The following is a 27,935-nucleotide window of genomic DNA, read 5'->3' as shown; positions in this document are numbered from 1 at the left end:
AACCTGCCAGGTTTAGCGACGAATACGACATCCAGGGAGCAGTGCAAACTGGTCGCCCGGCGCGCTCGCGGGCAGTGTCATTTCTGAAAGCTCAGCTCCCGCAATGCTCAGCAGCCAGCGACTTGGGCTCCCAAGGCTGGAAAACTGAGCAGCTAGCGGCTGGACTGCGACTGAGCCCACGTTTGCAGCACAGGTAAACAACTTTTAGCTCACATATACGCTTGGGATACCGGCTTCGTTGCGGCCACCTTAAGGTGATTCTTACGCTCGTCATCGAGGCCATCTTCACCGCTCGTGACGCACTGGCTGAGACCTACAATTCGAGTGCGTGCTAAAACAAGCTGCTCGTATTTCGCGGAACAATCTGAACTCGAAAACACAGTTGCTTCTATCGGCTTCCATGTGGGCTCTTGCTCAATAGTGAAAGTACACGCGAGCACGATGCGGCGAGTGCGAGCGGCTGTTGCATATCAGCTAAAGTGTGACGCAACTATCGGCGTAGTTTCGCAAAGCAGTTGATATCAAAGTTATCCGCTTGTACGGGCCACAGTTAAGCCCTCAGTTTCGTGTAAATCTCCGTCGAGCATGCCCGCGTCAGTCAAAGTAATGCTTCGCAGCTGCTCTCAGTCCTACCGCTCACGTCCAACATATCCTTGATATGCACCAGCTTGAGGTACGGTGCATTTCTTTGCCCGTTTTGTCGCAATTAAGAGATTTTAGCTGGCAGCAAACGAAATTTCATTCCGTCAACAGCGTCGTCTGCGCCGTCGTCTGCTCCATCGTCTGCTAGAACATCCGGGGCACCCTTGGTGATGGGATCACAGGATCGCAGCTTCTACAAAAGTATTTAAAAGCGCTTTAGTGTTCGCACTTAATAAAAAAATAAATTTAAAAAAATTGAAATATTTTTCTTCTGAACATAATTTAAATATTAGTATTAAAAAAGCGCATTTGAGTTGCAGTTTTTCAACGACGCAAAAACAAGGGCAAAGCCGCTGGCGCCGGCGCCATGTCAGTGCGTGCGTTGCCTCACGTTTTGTGTTATTTGGATTTTCATGGCATTGTTTGAGTGCTTGTGCGGCGGACATGTGTGAAGAACAGAAGTGTGTTTTGGAAGCCAACGACGAGTATTACGCCCAGTCAATATCGGTGAGTTTGGACGGGCAAAGCCGTGAAGAAAGGCAGCGCTACGACGTCTTGTCATCTGGAAAGGCAATGAAGACGACGGCGCGGTTTTACTAAGCCTGGATGAGCTGCATGATTGGTGAGTACCGTCACCGCTTCTCTATTACTGATCTGTATTCACACGCGTTATTAGTGTGCGGCTATATAGGGATGGCAGTGGAGGCAGTCTGCGTGCGGTTGCCTCAGCTATAATGCGTTGCCTGAAAAGAACGGACGTATAGCCTGCGTGACAAGTCTTGCTTCATAGTCTATGTCTGCGTTTAGTACTCAGGTGCCGTGGTAAATAAAAATGCCACCAGAGATCACAACAGAGTTATGCGGTCGCTTGCTAGCGCTGCGAAAAACTACAGACAATGTTTACTACATTCAACTGGCATGGATTTGTACTGCGTAGAAGACGATGATCAGTGCCGCGGGTGAGAGCGCTTTTGCGTGGACAGCTGAGAACAGGCGAGGGAACTGACAACGGGTGATTTTGCTCGCGGCTGGTACCCATCGGATGGATTTGTGCTATTTAGAAGATTATTATGAGCGGCAGTGCTGCGCGATGAAGCACTCGCGCTAGGCGAACTGCGAACAGACGACGGATGGTTTTGCTCGGTGTTGGTGCTCATCGAATCAGTGCTTACTTCTTAATATTCGTCATGCAAATTATTTTGAAGACAGTGATCGCATGTGGAATGCTGGCGCATATGTACTAGTCATTTGTAAACTTTTTATCTGTGCTTCCCCATTGGAACAGAATTTGGCAATATTATGTCAGTTAGGTCGTTCTTGTGTCTTCCCTGAACTGTAGGTGTCCATGCTTCCTCTCCTTCAGGGCACTGAACTGTTGGGGATGCAACTGCACACTTATTTGGGATTTCAAGCTTTTTGCTGTATGCCTCGCTTATGCGGCCCGCTTTCAGGTCGTTCGCAATTGGTGATGGTTTGTTATTCATTTTCACTTTCTCTTATTTATTCTTGGTTGACTGCCGGCAGCAGTTCTCCGCGCTCGGAACTGTTCCCAGGCACGGAACCCTACCCACAGACCTCCCTGCACCTCACTCACCAGTGTTTTTCGGTATTTTTTTTTTGCTCTTGCCCCTACTTGCATTACCACTCGACAAATGTTTTGCTGTTTTTATTTGTGTGGAATTTGTTAAATGCACTACTAATTTTCGTATCATGCTCAGTTGTGACGTGAGATATCGGGCTCCTTGGTATTGAATGCATGTCTTTTGCATTTTCTCTTCTCATTTATGCAAGGTAAAGTGGTCGACTGGGTGCTATGTTCAATTTAAGAATACATTAGACGCTGGTGCAAGGCACCCTAATAGTAATTAACTAAAGCCTGCGCATGCTATATTCGAATAGTTGGGCTCTTTTCATCATGCATAAGAATAAAGTGGTATTCCAGCCAGCTCATCTTTCAATGTGGTTATGACAGTCATGTAAATGTGCTCAAAGAATGTGTATGGGTGTTTCACATACAATCTCCTTATTTATTTTGTCATGGGCCACCTCATTGCTTTTTGTGTTCCTATATTAATACCTCATTTTAGTTTCTGAAGCAGTCGACAGTTTGTTTTGCTGTCATTCATGACATTGTCACTGGCACTGACAGCTGTTGGTCGGGACGTATTTATCTGCAGTTGCCAGCTGCCAGCATCTGCTGGGCCATGCGTGCTTCCTGCCTTCAGCTGTGCCATCCCTCCAAGCCATTCATGGTAATTATCTTTTTCAGTTACGCATACCTTACCTGCCTGTTTTGAAAAATATTTTCAACATAGGCTCACTGCTGTGTTTAAAAATGCATGCAGAACTCTACATGCACTTTACAGCAGTACCCCAGCTTATTACATGAACTGCAAATTTGTACGAAATATAGCCGCTCATGTAGCTCTTGACACTGCGCTGTTATTATAAAGTTGAGCCTGCTTCAGGTGCAGTGACTATTCCACACCTGTTGCCTTTTATGCATGTGTGTCCTCTAAAAGGGCCAAAATGTTCGTTTATCTTTTAAAAACGTTGTGCTGTACAATAATACTTTAATGGTATTTCTTGCTTGTACACTGAAATGTCAGTCAGTAAAGTAACATTGTATGATGACACCAAATCTTGCGTGGCATAGCATCCTTGCAGCGTACTTGGCAAGCTCCTGTCAGCGCAGATGTATTGCTCGTTTATTGCTGTGGCATGTGGTTATACTGTACAGTTTGTACCTCTACGTTCTTGAAAGTATCCTTGAAAAATTTTAAATTGGTTTTTGAGCCAAGGAAGTGACAGAGTAACTGTCTCACATCTTGATAGGCACCTGAACAATGATGCAAGGGAAGGGATAAAGGAGGGAGTTAAAGAAGAAAAGAGGTGCCGTAGCAGAGGGCTGCAGAATAATTTTGGCCACCTGGGGATCTTTATCCTGCACTGACATCAAACAGCATGCAGTTTAGCCTGTGTTCACTTGGGCCTGCATAAAAAAAAACGAGCAGACCTTCTTAGAACTAACATTTCATTGCACCAGCTACTTTGTAGCTTTGACTGCAGTGACCTGAAATCAACTGTTGTTTACTTTGCACAACCCACATACCCTGAACAAGATGTGATAATGCTAGACGAGGTGACCCTCTCTGCATAGCAGCAGGTTGGTTCAGGAAATGCGAAGACTCATGGAGAACCGCTCAGTTATATTTGATTTCATGTTATTGTAGTATTAATGGTGAGTTGTAGTATAAGTGATGAATTCTTGCAAATGATTGAGGACATCAATACTCAGTGTCAAAATGAGAGCTAAATCAATACTTAATAATCAGGAAAGAGGCCTTTTTATGAAATGCAGTAAGGTACTGGAAGTCGAAACAGAATACACCTCGGCCAGGTCATGCACAGATATAGAGCATTTGAAAGAAATGGTTGGGAGAATAAGAAAGGGGTTTATTGCCTTAGGCATGCACTCAGAAGTTACGAGCAGCACCTTGCAGTATGCTCAAAAAGAAATTTTAAACTGCTTTGCCTTTGCTAAGCTGTCGGGAAAAGTGGGGTACTTTACAAAGGGCTTAAAATTGAGAACAGTGCGGTGAACCACTCAGGAAAATCATAGGGTTAATGATAAGAGATTGGGAGAGAACTGAGTTGGTTGGAAATAAATGCGAATTAAAATCTGAGCGGGAATCATAAATGGACATAGGCAGGACATACATTTTTTAAAGAAGCTGGCTATCCTTTTGGATAGTGGAGCGGTTACTCACAGCAGGAAATTGTGCTGTTCTTGCTTTCATTTTATGGACATATGCTTTGTGTCTTACATCTCTTGGCCTGCCATAGGCAGCATATGCTCATAATAAATTTTTACCTGTCTAATTCTGTGGCACAGGGAGAATTGAACTATATAACCTCATCAATGCACACCCTCTCTGAAGTGAACTTTGTCAGCCCCGTCAGTCACGACATTGATGCATGTCACCCCAAATGGGAGCCGTCATGGTGGCTGAGTGGTTATTGTGCTTGGCTGCTGACCTGGAAGAGGCAGGTTCGATTCCAGCCAGTTTTGATTCCAGCTGTACTAGTCTCATTTCAATGGAGACGAAATGCTAGAGGCCTAGGTACTGTATGATGTCAGCACACCTAAAGAATTTTCCAGTCCTCAACAATAGCGCCCTGTATAGCCTGCGCCGCTTTGTGGCATTAAACCCTTTAAAACCAAGTGAAGTAATGGATACATCATTTCCAAAAATTGTTTAAATTTATTATTTTCTAAACGTTAACAATTTTCTGCACCTGTTTTCCTTCGTCTTTCCCTCTTATTTCCTCCCTCATGCTGAGTAGCAGGTCAGTGATTTTAAGTAAATATTTTGTTCATTTCATTAGCAAAGTTTCTCTGTCTCTCTCTATTGCTTTGCTTTTTGTATCTGCAGTATAGTATTATGCAGAAATATGTCAAGATTAGATCCAAGAGATATGGCCTAGATTTTAAGTTCTATAGTCAACCACACATTACTTATTACGCTATCAAGGCTTTTTTTTGGCATGTGCTACCTGGTACAGAACTGATGTGGCCTACAACGGTAAATATTGTTTGAATGTGCATAAATTGAATAGGAAGGCAAATTTCCCATTTGACTATGTAAATAGATTGGGCAATCATGTGCTCACAAAGCTCATAAACTTTTCTGTTTCCAAAACTTTCTGTAAAAGGCACTGACTCACTGAAATACACTACAGTTACTTTTGCCTAATCCTGATATTATTTACTGAAGATTGGTTTGAGGGAAAGTCCACTGAGCTCGAATGAGTGCACGGCAGCTTGTCTTTGTCCAAAGTATTTGGAGAATAATGAATTTTGTTACCTGGCAGAGATAAAGCAAGGATGGCAGTGTTTTGTAATGTCCACAGGGCATTCTTCCAAAGCCCAGTATGCATGTAATTCCTTCATTTTGTGCAACATAAAATGTCTTCCCTTTACACTCATGGTTGAAACAAAATGCTATTTGAATACTTCACCACTCAAAAAATGAAGGCCATTGTGCTGCTCTACAAAATATCAGGCTGCAGCGGTTGTTGCGAGGCAAATTCACCAGGTTGTCATCATCATCAGTCTAACACCCAATGCAGGGCAGAGGCCTCTCCCATGTCTCTCCAATTAACCCTGTCCTTCGCCAGTTGTGGCCACCGTATCCCCACAAACTTCTTAATCTCATCCGCCCGCCTAACTTTCTGCTGCCCCCTGCTACGTTTGCCTTCTCTTGGAATCCACTCTATCACTCTTAAGGACCACTGGTTATCTTGCCTTTGCATTACATCTCCTGCCCAAGCCCATTTCTTCCAAATAACCCACGTTTTTTTCACACCTATTTGTCAGGCTCCGCGTTTTTTTCTCACCTATTCGTCAAGCTGCAAGCCACTTGCACGCTCTACAAACCTATTTAAAGTACATTCATTATCCGGCATTGTTGGCATGGAGTGTGTAGTGCTAAAACAAAAAATAATACAATAGCTGATGATCTGCTAGAGCAACAGAATTCCAAGAGTTTGAGAAGGGCAGTGGGAGAACTAGCAAGGCGGGATAACGAAATTCGACAAGCAGTGGACAGGGATCCTGCAACTTGTAGAGGACAGGCAAATTGGAGACTTGTGGAAGGGGCTGTAGTCTTGAGTGCGCCTAGCCGGCCTTGTGATGCATTGTATAGGGCCCTTTGTTTTTGAGTAAAACTGGTTTCTCCTGATTGTTGCATTCCAGAAAGATTCATCAAGATTGGGTTAAACCCAAGTTTCGCGTGCAAATGTGCCTGTAAGAAAGTGTAGATTGATAATGCATGAAGCTAAAGAACCACTGGAGAGTAGTGGATACGTCTCGTATTTCTTCGTAGCTATATTGTTTAAACAGTGCTGGCTATTTTAATTCCTTTTTAATGCTTATTGCTTGTCGAGTTGCATACAATTTTAGGATAAATTGAAAACTGCAAGTAGGTTTAATTACAATAATTATACCCGTATTTCTGAAGCTCTGTTCGAAGAGAGGTCCACATTTTGTGTGCATGCTTTGAATTTGATTATTTTCACACTGCAAAATGGAGGACAGGTCTGCTGTGAGAGTTTTTTTGCAATGAAGCGAGAGCAAGTGGTGCGGAATGCTTGTTACTGTGTCGCCCTGCCAATATTTCTAGAACCCCTGGGACCACTGAGCTTGTGAGTATCTATGACTCAAAAGGTCGGAGCTGACTGCCCATTCCGTGGTTGTCTGTATTAACCGGTGCAAGGCCAAGGGCTCATAGCTAACAAGCATATGACACCATAGAACTAGATGCACTCAGGCTGGGACTGTGCAGTATGTCAGTGTTAACGAGGTCGTGATAAACGAGGTTTACTCTGCGAAGCTAGGGTGAAATAATAATTGTTCTTATGGAAAATATCGTTTTTTCTTAGTCATTGCAGCAATACAAGCATATCAAATCTGATATCTCTCACTCATCCCTCTATGTTTCAGTTTCAAGGGACCAAGAGTTGCGTGGAAGTCGTGCAAGCCACAAAGTTGCGTGCGGCTTGAGCCAGCAATCAGGAGCAGGCTGGGAATTTGCGAATTGCCAGTGGTATTCGCTCAGTCAAGCAGGCTTTACTGTAAGTACAGTGTTTTCGCCATAGCATTTCTTTGAAAAGCACGCATTGAGCTTGAATAGGACAAGCTGTCGGTCTAGTTGGTGCTGATCCTTTGTGGTTGACAGAGCTTAGAAACACAGACTGGGGTCAGAAAGAAAAAATATGAGGGCACAGGTGCTGACTACAGATTTATTCCAGAATCACCGAAACACTGCATATATAACCAAAACACAGGCGCCAACAGGTGGCAATTTTATGCACTCGTGGCAACAATAAGTGATATGGCCAATAGTGGGAAAACAACACAAACTAGAAACAGAAACCAAGACTATAGAGCAGGGAAGGATGAAACCATAACAAGGTTAAAGGAATAGTTTTAAGCAAGTCATTTTTAAGACCACCAGCACGTGAAACAGTGGAACGGTTTGACCAAAATTTTCAAGTACTGGTCTGATAACACGGAACTAAAACACTACACGCAAACGCAGATCAAGGGCAGTGAAATAAAAGTAAAATGGCAAGAAAAAACATGCCGTGAAAAGAAAATGGTGATTGGGCAAGCAAACAAGAATTGGTCTACAAAGGTGAAGTGAGCTAACAAACTGAAAGAATAAAAGGGGAATAAATGCACATGAGCAACAAAGGTGAAGCCAAGAATTAACATGGCTACAGGAGGAAGATGAGCTACTGTAAAAACGAGAGAGATAAAATATCAAAATATGAAATTCAATTAGTATTAAAGATAAAAGCAAACAAAAACGCGAAAATAGAGGAGTTGGCAGAAAAGTCAAGGCATATAAGATGTTTTTAAAACCAGGGCTAGGTCAAACATCCTGAAGAAAGGCAATCTTTTTTTCTGAGGGTGTTCTTGCCCATTAATCCTCGAGCCTCAAAATCCCGGCGGCTCCCACCAGTTCGTCATGTCGGCTTATTCTGGTGCTTTTTTAACACAATGGCACTTTTTCGAACATGGGTGGCATGGCTTTTTTCGGTCACAGTTTTGGCAATGGACTTGCAGATTTAGGACGTGCTTGTAGGCCAGTTGGTTGGAAATCGTTAGAAAAACCGCAAAACAGAATGGGACAAAGGCAGGCAAAACACAAGGCGGTACGACAACTGAACATTTATTGAAGAAATGAGTGCTCATATGGATCAGTTGCGCATGTAATCTGCAAACAATCATTGCAAAAACAACCTAGGGAGGGAAACAAATTCCAATTCTTTCTGAAAGATGGACACAGAAGGCGTGCTATCCCACCTATCTGGCTTCGACCTCAGGATGGCAACAGCCTTGAGAATTTCTTTCCAACTGGCCCTTTATTCATCCAATAATAATGTGCAGTTCAGTTTAGGTTAACAGTCTTTACAACTGGGACAGTGGACAGGCAGGCAAGGTCGTCCGGGCCTACCCAAGGAATGCTAATACTCTTGCAAGGGAGTGTTTCACCATCTACCAATTTGGCCGGTATAAAATCGACCACAGCTGAGAGGAATCGTGTACACCACCCCTGTTGCACATGGCATGAGGCATTCAAAAAGTACCGCCAACGGGCATGTTGTACGAGATTCCCCTCAGCTGTGGCCAGTTTTATATCGTCCAAAGTGGTAGATGTTTACACATTTGTTTGCAAGAGTATGCGTGTTCCTTGAGTAGACCCGGAGGCATTTGCCGTCCCACTCACTGTCTCATTGTAGACTGCTATCCCAAACTGAACTGCACACAGATTATTGGATGAAGAAAGAAGCAGTTGGAAAGAGAAATTGTCGAGGCTGTTGCCATCTTGAGGTCAGAGCCAGATAAGTGTGTCAGCACGCCTACTGTGTTCATTTTTCAGGAAAATTAGCGTTTCTGTCTGTGTTTCCCCCGGTTGTTTTTGTTTCGTTTTTGAGCAGGTGATTGTCATATTTGCTCAGCTCTATGGTTGCCATTGAATTTTTTTGCCTCTTTACGATTGTTTGCAGATTACACACGTGACTTGTCTATATAAGCACTGCTGTTCAATAAATTTTCAGTTGTCAGTACGGCCTTGTGTTGTCACCTGCCTCTGTGTGATAGTTTTGTGGTTTTGCTCTTTCCGACTGGCAGATTCCCGAGAAATGTACCCGATAAATCAATCTTATGCTCCCTTATCCTTTCATTGATGCCAATGTATACCTTGCCGCAAGACAAAAGGATTGATTAAATGCCCTCCGCGCATGGCGCTAAGGGTTTTCTGTGCTGCGTGGCGCAGCGTCTTTTTTTTTTCATTTAGGATTCCGCAACTGCAATAGGTGCTAGGGGGTCAGAAAAGGCAATGTCTACTCCTGCTTTCTCTCCGATTTTCTTAAGGTTCTGTGAAATTTACCTTTAGAAAATTCGAGAGATAGAGTAGATGCTTTTTTTGCTGCCGCCCCCCCTCCCATCACCTATCACACCTCTCTAGGATCGTCAATGAAAAAGACAAAAACAGGCTGCACTGCATTGCACAGAAACCCTTAGTGGCATGCACAAGAAGTGCTTTCTCAATCCCTTTTTCTTTTTGCAAGGTATACATTGGCATCAATGGAAGGCTAAGAGAGCATTACACTGATTTATCGGGTACATCTCTTAGGTACCTGCAAGTCCACTGCTGATAATGGGACGCAAAAAAGCCATGCTGCCCAAAGTTCGAGAAAGCCACTGTGTTAATAGAGCCCCGTAATAAGCTGACGCAATGCAATGGTGGAAGCCGCAGAGATTTTCAGGCTCCGGGGTGAATGTAAAGAACACGCTTGGTTTCACTCGGAGGATTGCCTTTGTGGACGTACTTGATCTAGCCCTGGTTCTACATGTGTGTTACATGCCTTGCCTCTTCTGCCAACTTCCCTCTTTTGGTGTTTTTCCTTGATTTTTGCCTTCATACTGGTTATTGAATTTCACTTTTTTATATTTTATCTCTCGGCTTCACTGTACGTCATCTTCCACTTTTAACCATCTTAATTGTTGGCTTCACCTTTGTGGCTCATGCGCGTTTTTATTCCCCTTTTAGCCTTTTAATTTTTAGCACACTTCACCTTCGCTTGTTGCTTAATTCTCGTTTGCTTACCCAATCGCCATTTTGCTTCTATTGCGTGTTTTTTCTTGCCATTTCTCCTTCATTTTTTTTTTCACTGCGCTTGGTCTGTGTTTGTGTATAAGGTTTTTTAGTTCCATTTTATCAGACCAGTTCTTAAATATTCTTTCGGTCAAACCTATCCACTGTTGGCAGTCTTTTAAAAATGACTTGCTTATCAATTTTTCTCTCCCCTTGTTCTGGTTTTATCCTGTGCTGTGTCCTCTGGTTTTTGCTTCTAGCTTTTGTTGTTTTTCCACTACTTCTCATACCACTTCTTGTTACCACGAGTGCATAAATCGCTGCGTGTTGGTGCCTGTGGTGTGGGTATTTATGCAGTATGTCGGCAGTTCTGGGAAAGTTTTAAGTTCAGTGCCTGTGCCATCATCTTTTTGTTTCTGTCCCTTGTCTGTATGTCTGAGTGCTGTCAACCACAATCGGTGCATTGAGCTGACTGCTCTGCAGCTACCCATGTGTATGCAATGAAGTGGCTTCAAGAATAATGTACACAAAAAAATTGATTGCTTAAAATTTCTGGCATGTTTTTTAGGAAAACATTTGGCATTTAAAGGGCTAAGAGTGCTCTGAAAATCTAAAAATTATGTGCTTCTTGGGGCCTTTCCTCAAATTTCACATCACCTTGTAGCGTGATGCAAGACGTTCAAGTTGTTACCCACAGTTTACTTTTTTGTTGCCCACTTATTGGCTGCCACCTTCTTTGGGAGGCAGTGTCATGGGGTTTGGGAGACAATCTGATTCCTGTGTGTTGGCTGAAGCTGTCTAAGCTTTTGGATGTGGGGAGCAGGTTCACGGTGCCAACTTTTGGCTGTAACTACAGTTTGGCCATGACTGTTAGTCCTTTTCTGTGATGCAGTGTCATTTATGTAATGCATAATTTGATGATGAAGCAGTCTCAGGGGTTGCGGTGCTCAGCTGTTGACTTCAAAGACACAGGATCGATCCTGGCCGCGGCAGTCGCATTCTGATGGAGACAAAATGCTGGAAGCTTGTGTACTGTGCGATGTCAGTGCACGTGAAAGAACCCCATGTGGATGAAATTATCAGAGCCCTTCACTATGGCATCCCTCATAGCCTGAGTCACTTGGGACATTAAACCCCATAAATCCAAACCCATTTTGGTACTTCTCAGCTTCGCCGCTGGCCTCTGCAGGCCAGCGAAACCTCCCACAAGTTGACGAACGGCAGTTTTTACACCATTCGTAAATGCCTACATAGACGCTACATCATTGGTGGCAAAGGTTGCCAGATGTGCAAGCGTTTCCGGTAGTTTTTCTCTGTTGCTTTCGTCAGGCAGCTTGCAAAAGATGTTTTACTAGGCTAATAAACGGTGAGGTTCTTTGTGCAGCGTGATAAAACAGACACATAATAGCCATGCCATGCTTTTTTGTAGCCAAAGGCAATTTTTCGCCTTATTCTCATCATCATTTGCCTTTCATGCTTCCTCGAGGGACGGCAGTTGGAAGAAGGTCTCTAGAGCAGCTCCTTGTCTGAAGAAATGCCGAGTGGTATTCTTCAATCCTAACTGCCCATCAAATGGAAGAGCAGTTGTTTTCTCCACTCCACAGAGTGGAGACGGAGTATCGAGTTGAGGCGCACTTCTGAATTCGGCGGTTAGCCTTTCATAGGCAGCAGATATGCGCAATAAACTTTATTTGCTGTTAATCTTCCAGTTAAACACCAAATCCTCCTCATTCCTCATCAGTGCACACACTGTGTAAGGAACTTTGTCACTCCATTTGTCACCACTTTGATGTATGCCATCCCTAATTCAGGGGCTGTATAATTTTTGAAATTTTGTTGCAATTGCTTGAAAACCTTTGCAATTTCCTGCACCTCTCTTTTTCCCCCAAGTTCCAAACCTACGCAGAGTGCAAGTGGGTTTTTAAACTCCAGCTAAATTTTGTTATTCATCAAAGGGCTTTTCTCTCTACTGCTTTGCTGGGTGTATCTGAAGTATAATATTATGCACCAGTGTGTGAAGCTTTGCTCCCAGAGCTATTAGCCCGAGGTAGTAATTTTAGAGCATTGCGTTGCGTTCTCAGCCTGGTTGCGTTTTGAGCCTGAGTTGTGCTGATTCCACGGATAGAACCCAAGTTGGCAGCCTCCAATGCAGCAGTGTATCCCAGTAGTTGCCATGGGAGCCGAGGTGGTTAGATAATGGAATAAAATAATAGCAGGTGGCAGTGTGATGCTCGAGCACCATAGCTCGAAACTAAACTATATCGATCAGTATATGTATATCTGTCTGGCAGGCATTAAAGTCTGGCTGCTTAGTCACGACATTCCTGTAAAATTAGTGGGTGAACCGTTTGGCATGAATGTACCAGATGGTGTCATACGATTCAGCCTGTCGTGCAGCATAAACTTACTAGTTAAGTTAGAGCCTTTCTTGCAGCACGGATTCGAACTGACAACCTATGTTAGGTGTATTAATGCTCATTATTCGATCTGCTCATTTTTTATATTCAACCACACTAACATTACTTATTACCCCATCTGTGCAGATTCCTTCTGGCACTATTTGAAGCTGAAGGGTTGCTCGGCTGAGGATCTCCAAAAGTACCACAAGAAGGTGACGCGCTACCTGGCACAGAAGTGCTGTGGCCTGCGGTGGTAAATATCTGTTCAAGCCAATAGTCTCTTGTTATATGCATGAATAGATTGGGTAAGCTCATGTGCTTACAAAACTCGTAACTTGACTGTATTTCCTAACTGTCTGTATGGTACACTTAGGCACTGGAATAACCTGCAAATCGCACTGGAATTTGCCTACTATAGTGAGATACTGCTTTACCCAAGTTCTGCTTAAGGATAGTCTGCTACTGAGATGACGCACAGAAGATTATATTTATGAACCAGACTGTTAACAGCACTTATGGACCACATTAGCAGACTGTTCTGAGACCGCACGCAGCCAGGCTTTTCAGCGTGGAAGAGGCGGCTTTAGACAAGGCAGGCGAGCGCTCTGTTCCTGCACATTAAGTAGATGTCGGATGAATCTCGAAAAAATATGAACGACGCGCCAGGAATATGACTACTACAACCCTTCGGAGATGTGCAGTGCACAGTATACGGCCATGCCAGCGACATGTCTTTCTGTTCAAACTTTCTCTAAAACCACTGTCACTACGCAGAAGCAGGTTGCAGTATCTGTACTAAGAATCTCTTAGTGAAGCAGCGCAACGGCACAAGGCCAAGGGAAGAAGGGGACAAAAACAGCGCTGAACTGACAACAAATGTTTATTCCGGATGCTAACAGCATATATATATACTCTTTTGCACCTTAGAAAAAACAAAGAAACAGAGAGCAGCAGAAAGTATCAATCCCAGTCACTATGCGCATGCAGCTGTATCGCGTGTACATCGATCATTTGAAATCAGGAAGTTGTGCTCTTTCACCGAGATGGCAACGGAAGGAGTGCTGATACAATTCGCACCCAGCTTCATGATCTCAGATGCCTCAATAATCTCTCGTGTAAGCTTATCCTTGTGTTTGGTAACAACTTGGCTGTTTTTGAATTCTGGGTAACATGAACAGTCACGACAGTGAGTACCTATGTGGCGGGCCGCGTTCTTGACATTGTTTGCGTGCTCTTTAAGTCTTTAATTAAGACACCGGCCAGTTTGGCCGATGTATGACCCACCACACTTCAACGGGACTGAGTACACCACGTTGTCTTGGCATGGCACATACTTCATCCTGTGGTTTTTCTTGCAATTATGACCAGATTCCGATCTTTTATCCGGGCGATTAACTATCGCACACAAGCCACTCAGTCTGACAGGAGCCGAAAAAACAACATCTACTCCTGCCTTTTTGCCTATTCTCTTCAAATTGTGGGACACAACATGAACATAAGGTATTACTGCCAGATTTTTTTGCTTGGAATGGGGGACAGCTTTGCCCTCCTTCAGCTTTTTCAATATCCCTTCTGCTACTGATGCCAGAATATGAAGGGGGTATTTTGCGTCTGTTAGCCTATCAACCTGATTGGAGAAACTAAATTCAAACTTGTGTGGGCAGGATTTTTGCATGGCATTTTGAAAGCATGACGCCACAATGCCTCTTTTAACAAGCTTCGAATGGGCTGAGCTGTATGGAAGTAAGGGCTTTTTACCCCTAGGATCAAATGCCCAGCATACATGGAAATCAGTGAAATATAAGGTCAGATCAAGGAACTTAATGCGATCATTCACAGCCACTTCATGCGTAATTTCCAGCGGCGAAAGCACTTCACAGAATATCGCGCGCAGGTCATTCACTTCCGCAGCGAAGCTAGCCGGGTCACAATCTAGTAAAATTAGGTAATCATCTACATATCGGAACACTCTTGCAACTGTTGAGCTCATGCAAGATCCTATGCAGATCCCATTCTTTTGAACTGTTTTTATTCAAAAGAATGGGATCTGCATAGGATCTTGCATCGCTCCATTGCTAAGTGACATGTTCCTTGCTAAGCTTGACAGGGCACTCGAACAATCACTCATGAGCTCAACAGTTGCAAGAGTGTTCCGATATGTAGATGATTACCTAATTTTTCTAGATTGTGACCCGGCTAGCTTCGCTGCGGAAGTGAATGACCTGTGCGCGATATTCTGTGAAGTGCTTTCGCCGCTGGAAATTACGCATGAAGTGGCTGTGAATGATCGCATTAAGTTCCTTGATCTGACCTTATATTTTACTGATTTCCATGTATGCTGGGCATTTGATCCTAGGGTTAAAAAGCCCTTACTTCCATACAGCTCAGCCCATTCGAAGCTTGTTAAAAGAGGCATTGTGGCGTCATGCTTTAAAAATGCCATGCAAAAATCCTGCCCACACAAGTTTGAATTTAGTTTCTCCAATCAGGTTGATAGGCTAACAGACGCAAAATACCCCCTTCATATTCTGGCATCAGTAGCAGAAGGGATATTGAAAAAGCTGAAGGAGGGCAAAGCTGTCCCCCATTCCAAGCAAAAAAATCTGGCAGTAATACCTTATGTTCATGTTGTGTCCCACAATTTGAAGAGAATAGGCAAAAAGGCTGGAGTAGATGTTGTTTTTTCGGCTCCTGTCAGACTGAGTGGCTTGTGTGCGAGAGTTAATCGCCCGGATAAAAGATCGGAATCTGGTCATAATTGCAAGAAAAACCACAGGATGAAGTATGTGCCATGCCAAGACAACGTGGTGTACTCAGTCCCGTTGAAGTGTGGTGGGTCATACATCGGCCAAACTGGCCGGTGTCTTAATGAAAGACTTAAAGAGCACGCAAACAATGTCAAGAACGCGGCCCGCCACATAGGTACTCACTGTCGTGACTGTTCATGTTACCCAGAATTCAAAAACAGCCAAGTTGTTACCAAACACAAGGATAAGCTTACACGAGAGATTATTGAGGCATCTGAGATCATGAAGCTGGGTGTGAATTGTATCAGCACTCCTTCCGTTGCCATCTCGGTGAAAGAGCACAACTTCCTGATTTCAAATGATCGATGTACACGCGATACAGCTGCATGCGCACAATGACTGGGATTGATACTTTCTGCTGCTCTCTGTTTCTTTGTTTTTTCTAAGGTGCAAAAGAGTATATATATGCTGTTAGCAACCGGAATAAACATTTGTTGTCAGTTCAGCGCTGTTTGTCCCCTTCTTCCCTTGGCCTTGTGCCGTTGCGCTGCTTCACTAAGATATGTCAGACCAACTCACCCACCAGTTCATGTTGTACTAAGAATTCGTATCTTAAAGGAAAAAAGAAAGCGCAATGTCCACCTTTGGCACGATTTCTGCAGTGATGTGCGTTGTGCCGGCTGACAGTACACCGCTTGCTTGGTGTTGTAGGCCTAACATGTGCTTTACTCAAGGTGTAGCGAGAAGCGCTTTTGAACTAGCCACCAGCGATCACAGAAATGTCTACTCTTTTTACCGCCTCTACAATAACTTTATGGTGGTATGAACGTGCAGTTTTTATTCCCGCAACGTCTTCGTAAGTGAAGCGCGCGGAAAAACGGGCCAGGCGGACCGCCTCGCACTGATAGATGCGGGTTGCATGCACGGACTCATTCTGAGCCGTTGGCAGAACAGTCATTACAGGCCATGATGCACTTGGTCACACGTTGCATGCACGTCTGCATCTTGATTTCTATCTGGAAACAGCTTGGTTGACGTCACTTCTGTCAGTAAAGTGCTCTGCATGCCAATGTCTCTCCAATTCCGGACGGTTCCCGCCAGCCATCGTATGAAGCGGCGTGTGCATATTCTTCAGTTGTATAATTGAGGCTTTAATGCATTATTCCTATGGGTTTACGTCGGGCCCGTGCCAATTTGATGTTAAATGTGGATCGTTGCATGAAAGGGGAATGCATAATCAAGATTCCACTGTATGACTTTTGTAACATTTGCATGCATTTGTTGTGTATGCATACTATATATATCACTGTTCTTTTTCTTCACCTAGGACAGTCTGAACAAGAGAGACCTGCTGAAGAAAATTTCTGTATATATGTAAATAAATAGTCAATTTGCTCCAAGTGAGGCGTTTTTATACCTGGCTGTACTGCAGGAATGCATCGAATGTTCAGAGTCAGACTGCTGCTCTGTAGCTGCATATTAATTGACAAATAAAGCGTACTTGGTAATGACTACAGGAATACAACACACTACACAAATGCACTACAGAAGGCAGACTACAGAGATACGACACTACAGAATTACGTCACTACAGAAGACAGACTACAGAAATACTACACTACAGAAAGACTACAGAAATACTACACTACAGAAGACAGACTACAGAAATACTACACTACAGAGGACAGACTACAGAAGTACGACACTACAGACTACAGAGGACAGACTACAGAAATACTACATGCCCAAAATACGACAGACTACAGAAGTTTTCTGTCGTAAATTCCTGTAGTGCGTTTTGACTGGGTGTGCACTCCGTGGAACAGAGTGACACAAGGGCGAAATGACATGCAGCAGCGTCCATAGAAAGCTTTGTAACCACTCATGAAAACGAGTGCCTATACCGACACGCCATTTTGTACAAAATTGAATAAACTAATAAATCATGAACGTATGATTCATTTTTTTATTCCAAATTTTCCGCCCGAAGATATCGCACCATATACACAAATATCACGACACTGGAAATACAGGAGAATAGAAACAATTCAGGCAATTAGCATCCAACGCGGTGCAGATTGGGTGCCAGATGTTTCGGTCATTTGGAGACAGCTTTAAATAAACCAGAAATCTAGCTGAACGATTAGCGGAAATAGAATTAATTAATCAAAGTAACTTCACTGAAGCAGTCTAAACTTAAACGCCCCAAGACGAAGAAAACGAATAGGATCATCAAATAAAAACTAGGGAAAGGCACAAATATGTTCAAGATCATTTAAACAAATCCGAGGCCAAAAGGTAAAAAACAAATTGCAGATTGTACACTACTGATATTTAAAATTAAAGCAACGCCGTCAAAGAGTTTTTGAAAACCATTAAGCCAAGGAAGGCAACCGTTGCGTCTTATGAACTGCAAACAACGTAGGTCAACTATATGGATTACTATTTGCGGGCATCTAAGTAGCGAGGTAACTTCGTGGACAATTTTGTAACCCGTAGCCAAAGGTATGGATTTTATATTTCCCGCAGTCTGTTAATGCAGCGCAGTTTAAGAAAAGTATTTCATCATAATTATACATACTCAGATTTTTTTGAAAACTTCAATTCTAATTGCTGGTGTCATTAATTTTTCGGAGTGCAGCGTGGCGCGTACGAGGTTTTTACATGCCAACGCAAAGCTCCTTAGCAGTCCCTGTCACGAATTCACCTCACCGAAATTTCCAGAAACCGCCTCACACAACCGGCTATTTCGCTAACCAAAGGTGGCAGAAAAGTCGCAGGACACGCACGCATGCAGATATCCGTGACTCACTGCTAGCCAGCCTTCCTGGAAAAGGAAAACGTTATTAGGAGGGTGCAGCAATTGTAATTCTTATCTGACGTGACATTTTGGACATCCCATTTCCGGAAATCTTTCCGCGGTTCTCTTATTGGACAAAACAGGACACACCCCTTTCCCTCATTCGCGCTGAAAAACCGGGCGCGTTCCCTAAAGCTCATTCGCTCTGGTGAAGGCCGTGGTGCTTGCTTTGCGTTTGTGCATCTCCAGTGAACCACCATTTCCTAGCCATGGACGCCGACGCCCGCCAAGTCCTGGCTGCTTCCTGCAGGAAGCTGAACGGGATGCGATCGCGCCGAAGAGACGTGAGGCTCATCGTGGAGATTTTCGTTCAACTTATGGTGCGGAAAGCCGAGAGTCTTTTGAAGATGCAGTCCGGGGACGACTCCTGCAGTGATTCCGATGATGACGACATTGTTGTACTCGTGTGACAACGATACTGTGCGACCTCGCGAATATGCGCGGATGTAGCCTAGCAGCTATTGAGGGTGGATAAGAACACCGCTTCTTCTAGTAGAAGTACAGGTCCAGTTTGAATGCACTCCGTGGAACAGAGTGACACAAGGGCGAAATGACATGCAGCAGCGTCCATAGAAAGCTTTGTAAGCACTCATGAAAACGAGTGCCTATACCGACACGCCATATTGTACAAAATTGAATAAACTAATAAATCATGAACGTAGGATTCATTTTTTTATTCCAAATTTTCCGCCCGAAGATATCGCACCATATACACAAATATCACGACACTGGAAATACAGGAGAATAGAAACAATTCAGGCAATTAGCATCCAACGCGGGGCAGAATGGGTGCCAAATGTTTCGGTCATTTGGAGACAGCTTTAAATAAAGCAGAAATCTAGCTTAGCGAATAGCGGAAACAGAATTATAACCATAGGAACTTCACTGAAGCAGTCTAAACTTAAACGCTCCAAGACGAAGAAAACGAATAGGATCATCAAATAAAAACTAAGGAAAGGCAGAAATATGTTCAAGATCATTTAAACAAATGCGAAGCCAAAAGTTAAAAAAAATTGCAGATTGTACTCTACTGAAATTTAAAATTAAAACAACGCCGTGAAGGAGTTTTTGAAAACCATTAATCCAAGGAAGGCAACCGTTGCGTCTTCTGAACTGCAATCAACGTAGGTCAACTATATGGATTACTACTTGCGGGAATCTAAGTCGCGAGGTAACTTCGTGGACAATTTTGTATCCCGTAGCCAAAGGTATGGATTTTATATTTGCCGCAGTCTGTTAATGCAGCGCAGTTTAAGAAAATTATTTCATCATAATTATACATACTCTCAGTTTTTTTTGAAACCTTCAATTCTAATTGCTGGTGTCATTATTTTTCGGAGTGCAGCGTGGCGCGTACGAGGCTTTTACGTGCCAACGCAAAGCTCCTTAGCAGCCCCTGTCACGAATTCACCTCATCGAAATTTCCAGAAGCCGCCCCACACAACCGGCTATTCGTTAACCAAAGGTGGCAGAAAAGTCGCAGGACACGTACGCATGCAGATATCCGTGACTCACTGCTAGCCAGCCTTCCTGGATAAGGAAAACGTTATCAGGAGGGTGCAGCAATTGTAATCCTTATCTGACCTGACATTTTGGACATCCCATTTCCGGAAATCTTGCCGCGGTTCTCTTATAGGACAAAACCGGACACACCCCTTTCCCTCATTCGCACTGAAAAACCGTGCGCGTTCCCTAAAGCTCATTCGCTCTGGTGAAGGCCGTGGCGCTTGCTTTGCGTTTGTGCATCTGCAGTGAACCACCATTTCCTAGCCATGGACGCCGACGCCCGCCAAATCCTGGCTGCTTCCTGCAGGAAGCTGAACGGGATGCGATCGCGCCGAAGAGACGTGAGGCTCATCGTGGAGATTTTCGTTCAACTTATGGTGCGGAAAGCCGAGAGTGTTTTGAAGATGCAGTCCGGGGACGACTCCTGCAGTGATTCCGATGATGACGACATTGTTGTACTCGTGTGACAACGATACTGTGTGACCTCGCGAATATGCGCGGATGTAGCCTAGCAGCTATTGAGGGCGGATAAGAACACCGCTTCTTCTAGTAGAAGTACAGGTCCAGTTTGAATGCAGTTTGTGGAACAGAGTGACACAAGGGCGAAATGACATGCAGCAGCGTCCATAGAAAGCTTTGTAACCACTCATGAAAACGAGTGCCTATACCGACACGCCATATTGTACAAAATTGAATAAACTAATAAATCATGAACGTAGGATTCATTTTTTTATTCCAAATTTTCCGCCCGAAGATATCGCACCATATACACAAATATCACGACACTGGATATACAGGAGAATAGAAACAATTCAGGCAATTAGCATCCAACGCGGGGCAGATTGGGTGCCAAATGTTTCGGTCATTTGGAGACAGCTTTAATTAAACCAGAAATCTAGCTGAACGATTAGCGGAAATAAAATAAATAATCAAAGGAACTTCACTGAAGCAGTCTAAACTTAAACGCCCCAAGACGAAGAAAACGAATAGGATCATCAAATAAAAACTAGGGAAACGAACAAATATGTTCAAGATCATTTAAACAAATGCGAAGCCAAAAGTTAAAAAAAAATTGCAGATTGTACTGTACTGAAATTTAAAATTAAGACAACGCCGTCAAGGAGTTTTTGAAAACCATTAAGTCAAGGAAGGCAACCGTGGCGTGTTATGAACTGCAAACAACGTAGGTCAACTAAATGGATTACTACTTGCGGGCATCTAAGTAGCGAGGTAACTTCGTGGACAATTTTGTATCCCGTAGCCAAAGGTATGGATTTTATATTTCCCGCAGTCTGTTAATGCAGCGCAGTTTAAGAAAAGTATTTCATCATAATTATACATACTCTCAGTTTTTTTTGAAACCTTCAATTCTAATTGCTGGTGTCATTAATTTTTCGGAGTGCAGCGTGGCGCGTACGAGGTTTTTGCATGCCAACGCAAAGCTCCTTAGCAGTCCCTGTCACGAATTCTCCTCACCGAAATTTCCAGAAACCGCCTGACACAACCGGCTATTTCGCTAACCAAAGGTGGCAGAAAAGTCGCAGGACACGCACGCATGCAGATATCCGTGACTCACTGCTAGCCAGCCTTCCTGGAAAAGGAAAACGTTATCAGGAGGGTGCAGCAATTGTAATCCTTATCTGACATGACATTTTGGACATCCCATTTCCGGAAATCTTTCCGCGGTTCTCTTATTGGACAAAACCGGACACACCCCTTTCCCTCATTCGCACTGAAAAACCGGGCGCGTTCCCTAGAGCTCATTCGCTCTGGTGAAGGCCGTGGTGCTTGCTTTGCGTTTGTGCGGCTCCAGTGAACCACCATTTCCTAGCCACGGACGCCGACGCCCGCCAAGTCCTGGCTGCTTCCTGCAGGAAGCTGAACGGGATGCGATCGCGCCGAAGAGCCGTGAGGCTCATCGTGGAGATTTTCGTTCAACTTATGGTGCGGAAAGCCGAGAGTCTTTTGAAGATGCAGTCCGGGGACGACTGCTGCGGTGATTCCGATGATGACGACATTGTTGTACTCGTGTGACAACGATACTGTGCGACCTCGCGAATATCCGCTGATGTAGCCTAGCAGCTATTGAGGGCGGATAAGAACACCGCTTCTTCTAGTAGAAGTATAGGTCCAGTTTGAATGCACTCCGTGGAACAGAGTGACACAAGGGCGAAATGACATGCAGCAGCGTCCATAGAAAGCTTTGTAACCACTCATAAAAACGACTGCTTATACAGACATGCCATATTGTACAAAATTGAATAAACTAATAAATCATGAACGTAGGATTCATTTTTTTTTATTCCAAATTCTCCGCCCGAAGATATCGCACGCATATACACAAATATCACGACACTGGGAATACAGGAGAATAGAAACAATTCAGGCAATTAGCATCCAACGCGGGGCAGATTGGGTGCCAAATGTTTCGGTCATTTGGAGACAGCTTTAAATAAAGCAGAAATATAGCTTAACGAATAACGGAAACAGAATTATAATCATAGGAACTTCACTGAAGCAGTCTAAACTTAAACGCTCCAAGACGAAGAAAACGAATAGGATCATCAAATAAAAACTAGGGAAAGGCACAAATATGTTCAAGATCATTTAAACAAATGCGAGGCCAAAAGGTAAAAAACAAATTGCAGATTGTACTCTACTGAAATTTAAAATTAAAGCAACGCCGTCAAGGAGTTTTTGAAAACCATTACTCCAAGGAAGGTAACCGTTGCGTCTTCTGAACTGCAAACAACGTAGGTCAACTATATGGATTACTACTTGCGGGAATCTAAGTCGCGAGGTAACTTCGTGGACAATTTTGTATCGCGTAGCCAAAGGTATGGATTTTATATTTGCCGCAGTCTGTTAATGCAGCGCAGTTTAAGAAAAGTATTTCATCATAATTATACATACTCTCAGTTTTTTTTGAAACCTTCAATTCTAATTGCTGGTGTCATTAATTTTTCGGAGTGCAGCGTGGCGCGTACGAGGCTTTTACGTGCCAACGCAAAGCTCCTTAGCAGTCCCTGTCACGAATTCACCTCATCGAAATTTCCAGAAGCCGCCCCACACGACCGGCTATTCGTTAACTAAAGGTGGCAGAAAAGTCGCAGGACACGCACGCATGCAGATATCCGTGACTCACTGCTAGCCAGCCTTCCTGGATAAGGAAAACGTTATCAGGAGGGTGCAGCAATTGTAATCCTTATCTGACGTGACATTTTGGACATCTCATTTCCGGAAATCTTGCCGCGGTTCTCTTATTGGACAAAACCGGACACACCCCTTTCCCTCATTCGCACTGAAAAACCGGGCGCGTTCCCTAAAGCTCATTCGCTCTGGTGAAGGCCGTGGTGCTTGCTTTGCGTTTGTGCTGCTCCAGTGAGCCACCATTTCCTAGCCATGGACGCCGACGCCCGCCAAGTCCTGGCTGCTTCCTGCAGGAAGCTCAACGGGATGCGATCGCGCCGAAGAGACGTGAGGCTCATCGTGGAGATTTTCGTTCAACTTATGGTGCGGAAAGCCGAGAGTCTTTTGAAGATGCAGTCCGGGGACGACTCCTGCAGTGATTCCGATGATGACGACATTGTTGTACTCGTGTGACAACGATACTGTGCGACCTCGCGAATATGCGCGGATGTAGCCTAGCAGCTATTGAGGGTGGATAAGAACACTGCTTCTTCTAGTAGAAGTACAGGTCCAGTTTGAATGGACTCCGTGGAACAGAGTGGCACAAGGGCGAAATGACATGCAGCAGCGTCCATAGAAAGCTTTGTAACCGCTCATGAAAACGAGTGCTTATACCGACACGCCATATTGTGCAAAATTGAATAAACTAATAAATCATGAACGTAGGATTCATTTTTTTATTCCAAATTTTCCGCCCGAAGATATCGCACCATATACACAAATATCACGACAGTGGAAATACAGGAGAATAGAAACAATTCAGGCAATTAGCATCCAACGCGGGGCAGATTGGGTGCCAAATGTTTCGGTCATTTGGAGACAGCTTTAATTAAACCAGAAATCTAGCTGAACGATTAGCGGAAATAGAATTAATTAATCAAAGGAACTTCACTGAAGCAGTCTAAACTTAAACGCCCCAAGACGAAGAAAACGAATAGGATCACCAAATAAAAGCTAGGGAAAGGCACAAATATGTTCAAGATCATTTTAACAAATGCGAAGCCAAAAGGTAAAAAAAAAATTGCAGATTGTACTCTACTGAAATTTAAACTTAAAAACACGCCGTCAAGGAGTTTTTCAAAACCATTAAGCCAAAGAAGGCAACCGTTGCGTCTTCTGAACTGCAAACAACGTAGGTCAACTATATGGATTACTACTTGCGGGCATCTAAGTAGCGAGGTAACTTCGTGGACAATTTTGTATCCCGTAGCCAGAGGTTTGGATTTTATATTTGCCGCAGTCTGTTAATGCAGCGCAGTTTAAGAAAAGTATTTGATCATAACTATACATTCTCTGAGTTTTTTTGAAACCTTCAATTCTAATTGCTGGTGTCATTAATTTTTCGGAGTGCAAAGCTCCTTAGCAGTCCCTGTCACGAATTGACCTCATCGAAATTTCCAGAAGCCGTACCACACAACCGGCTATTCGTTAACCAAAGGTGGCAGAAAAGTCGCAGGACACGCACGCATGCAGATATCTGTGACTCACTGCTAGCCAGCCTTCCTGGATAAGGAAAACGTTATCAGGAGGGTGCAGCAATTGTAATCCTTATCTGACCTGACATTTTGGACATCCCATTTCCGGAAATCTTGCCGCGGTTCTCTTATTGGACAAAACCGGACACACCCCTTTCCCTCATTCGCACTGAAAAACCGGGCGCGTTCCCTAAAGCTCATTCGCTCTGCTGAAGGCCGTGGTGCTTGCTTTGCGTTTGTGCTGCTCCAGTGAGCCACCATTTCCTAGCCATGGACGCCGCCGCCCGCCAAGTCCTGGCTGCTTCCTGCAGGAAGCTCAACGGGATGCGATCGCGCCGAAGAGACGCGAGGCTCATCGTGGAGATTTTCGTTCAACTTATGGTGCGGAAAGCCGAGAGTCTTTTGAAGATGGAGTCCGGGGACGACTCCTGCAGTGATTCCGATGATGACGACATTGTTGTACTCGTGTGACAACGATACTGTGCGACCTCGCGAATATACGCGGATGTAGCCTAGCAGCTATTGAGGGCGGATAAGAACACCGCTTCATCTAGTAGAAGTACAGGTCCAGTTTGAATGCACTCCGTGGAACAGAGTGACACAAGGGCGAAATGATATACAGCAGCGTCCATAGAAAGCTTTGTAACCACTCATGAAAACGAGTGCTTATACCGACACGCCATATTGTACAAAATTGAATAAACTAAAGAATCATGAACGTAGGATTCATTTTTTTATTCCGAATTTTCCGCCCGAAGATATCGCACCATATACACAAATATCACGACACTGGAAATACAGGAGAATAGAAACAATTCAGGCAATTAGCATCCAACGCGGGGCAGATTGGGTGCCAAATGTTTCGGTCATTTGGAGGCAGCTTTAATTAAACCAGAAATCTAGCTGAACGATTAGCGGAGATAGAATTAATTAATCAAAGGATCTTCACTGAAGCAGTCTAAACTTAAACGCCCCAAGACGAAGAAAACGAATAGGATCATCAAATAAAAGCTAGGGAAAGGCACATATATGTTCAAGATCATTTTAACAAATGCGAAGCCAAAAGGTAAAAAAAAAATTGCAGATTGTACTCTACTGAAATTTAAAATTAAAAACACGCCGTCAAGGAGTTTTTGAAAACGATTAAGCCAAAGAAGGCAACCGTTGCGTGTTCTGAACTGCAAACAACGTAGGTCAACTATATGGATTACTACTTGCGGGCATCTAAGTAGCGAGGTAACTTCGTCGACAATTTTGTATCCCGTAGCCAGAGGTTTGGATTTTATATTTGCCGCAGTCTGTTAATGCAGCGCAGTTTAAGAAAAGTATTTGATCATAATTATACATTCTCCCAGTTTTTTTTTAAACCTTCAATTCTAATTGCTGGTGTCATTAATTTTTCGGAGTGCAGCGTGGCGCGTACGAGGTTTTTACGTGCCAACGCAAAGCTCCTTAGCAGTCCCTGTCACGAATTCACCTCACCGAAATTTCCAGAAACCGCCTCACACAACCGGCTATTTCGCTAACCAAAGGTGGCAGAAAAGTCGCAGGACACACGCATGCAGATATCCGTGACTCACTGCTAGCCAGCCTTCCTGGTTAAGGAAAACGTTATCAGGAGGGTGCAGCAATTGTAATCCTTATCTGAAGTGACATTTTGGACATCCCATTTCCGGAAATCTTGCCGCGGTTCTCTTATTGGACAAAACCGGACACACCCCTTTCCCTGATTCGCACTGAAAAGCCGGGCGCGTTCCCTAAAGCTCATTCGCTCTGGTGAAGGCCGTGGTGCTTGCTTTGCGTTTGTGCTGCTCCAGTGAACCACCATTTCCTAGCCATAGACGCCGACGCCCGCCAAGTCCTGGCTGCTTCCTGCAGGAAGCTGAACGGGATGCGATCGCGCCGCAGAGACGTGAGGCTCATCGTGGAGATTTTCGTTCAACTTATGGTGCGGAAAGCCGAGAGTTTTGAAGATGCAGTCCGGGGACGACTCCTGCAGTGATTCCGATGATGACGACACTGTTGTACTCGTGTGACAACGGTACTGTGCGACCTCGCGAATATGCGCGGATGTAGCCTAGCAGCTATTGAGGGCGGATAAGAACACCGCTTCTTCTAGTAGAAGTACAGGTCCAGTTTGAATGCACTCCGTGGAACCGAGTGACACAAGGGCGAAATGACATGCAGCAGCGTCCATAGAAAGCTTTGTAACCACTCATGAAAACGAGTGCTTATACCGACATGCCATATTGTACAAAATTGAATAAACTAATAAATCATGAACGTAGGATTCATTTTTTTATTCCAAATTTTCTGCCCGAAGATATCGCACCATATACACAAATATCACGACACTGGAAATACAGGAGAATAGAAACAATTCAGGCAATTAGCATCCAACGCGGGGCAGATTGGGTGCGAAATGTTTCGGTCATTTGGAGACAGCTTTAAATAAACCAGAAATCTAGCTTAACGAATAGCAGAAACAGAATTATTAATCATAGGAACTTCACTGAAGCAGTCTAAACTTAAACGCTCCAAAACGAAGAAAACGAATAGGATCATCAAATAAAAACTAGGGAAAGGCACAAATATGTTCAAGATCATTTAAACAAATGCGAGGCCAAAAGGTAAAAAAACAAATTGCAGATTGTACACTACTGATATTTAAAATTAAAGCAACGCCGTCAAGGAGTTTTGGAAAACCATTAAGCCAAGGAAGGCAACCGTGGCGTGTTATGAACTGCAAACAACGTAGGTCAACTATATGGATTACTACTTGCGGGCATCTAAGTAGCGAGGTACCTTCGTGGACAATTTTGTATCCCGTAGCCAAAGGTATGGATTTTATATTTTCCGCAGTCTGTTAATGCAGCGCAGTTTAAGAAAGGTATTTCATCATAATTATAGATACTCTCAGTTTTTTTTTAAACTTTCAATTGTAATTGCTGGTGTCATTAATTTTTCGGAGTGCAGCGTGGCGCGTACGAGGCTTTTACGTGCCAACGCAAAGCTCCTTAGCAGTCCCTGTCACGAATTCACCTCATCGAAATTTCCAGAAGCCGCCCCACACAACCGGCTATTCGTTAACCAAAGGTGGCAGAAAAGTCGCAGGACACACGCATGCAGATATCCGTGACTCACTGCTAGCCAGCCTTCCTGGTTAAGGAAAACGTTATCAGGAGGGTGCAGCAATTGTAATCCTTATCTGACGTGACATTTTGGACATCCCATTTCCGGAAATCTTGCCGCGGTTCTCTTATTGGACAAAACCGGACACACCCCTTTCCCTCATTCGCACTGAAAAACCGGGCGCGTTCCCTAAAGCTCATTCGCTCTGGTGAAGGCCGTGGTGCTTGCTTTGCGTTTGTGCTGCTCCAGTGAACCACCATTTCCTAGCCATGGACGCCGACGCCCGCCAAGTCCTGGCTGCTTCCTGCAGGAAGCTG

At 44.0% G+C, this 27,935-nt stretch overlaps 1 protein-coding gene across 3 annotated transcripts; it reads left to right on the top strand.

Moving 5' to 3' along the window:
- The first annotated feature begins 948 nt into the window (after positions 1-948).
- On the top strand, positions 949-16,849 carry LOC149361838 (uncharacterized). Of its 3 annotated transcripts, none has more exons than XM_089572839.1 (6): positions 949-1,264; positions 2,170-2,248; positions 2,820-2,894; positions 7,148-7,278; positions 12,854-12,962; positions 16,789-16,849. In XM_089572839.1, the coding sequence occupies exons 1-6, from the start codon at positions 1,249-1,251 to the stop codon at positions 16,832-16,834; spliced, it is 456 nt and encodes a 151-aa protein (XP_089428965.1). In that variant the 5' UTR covers positions 949-1,248; the 3' UTR covers positions 16,835-16,849. The 3 variants fall into 3 exon arrangements, with proteins under 3 accessions (XP_089428965.1, XP_089428964.1, XP_089428966.1); XM_089572838.1 differs by having other exon boundaries at positions 2,167-2,248; XM_089572840.1 differs by having other exon boundaries at positions 2,167-2,248; positions 16,784-16,828.
- The last annotated feature ends 11,086 nt before the right edge of the window (positions 16,850-27,935 follow it).

This window comes from Amblyomma mixtum, chromosome 2, assembly GCF_055824585.1.
Source record: "Amblyomma mixtum isolate Tamu chromosome 2, ASM5582458v1, whole genome shotgun sequence".
In the NCBI taxonomy this organism is placed as follows: domain Eukaryota; kingdom Metazoa; phylum Arthropoda; class Arachnida; order Ixodida; family Ixodidae; genus Amblyomma; species Amblyomma mixtum.
The sequence above is the reverse complement of the archived record's forward strand: the minus strand, read 5'-3'. Positions and strand labels throughout refer to the sequence as shown.

Coding starts and splice junctions, on each gene's coding strand:
- LOC149361838 (XM_089572838.1), top strand. Junction 2,249..2,819: donor TCACTCACCAGTGTTTTTCG/GTATTTTTTTTT, acceptor ATTTATCTGCAG/TTGCCAGCTGCCAGCATCTG. Junction 2,895..7,147: donor ATCCCTCCAAGCCATTCATG/GTAATTATCTTT, acceptor TCTATGTTTCAG/TTTCAAGGGACCAAGAGTTG.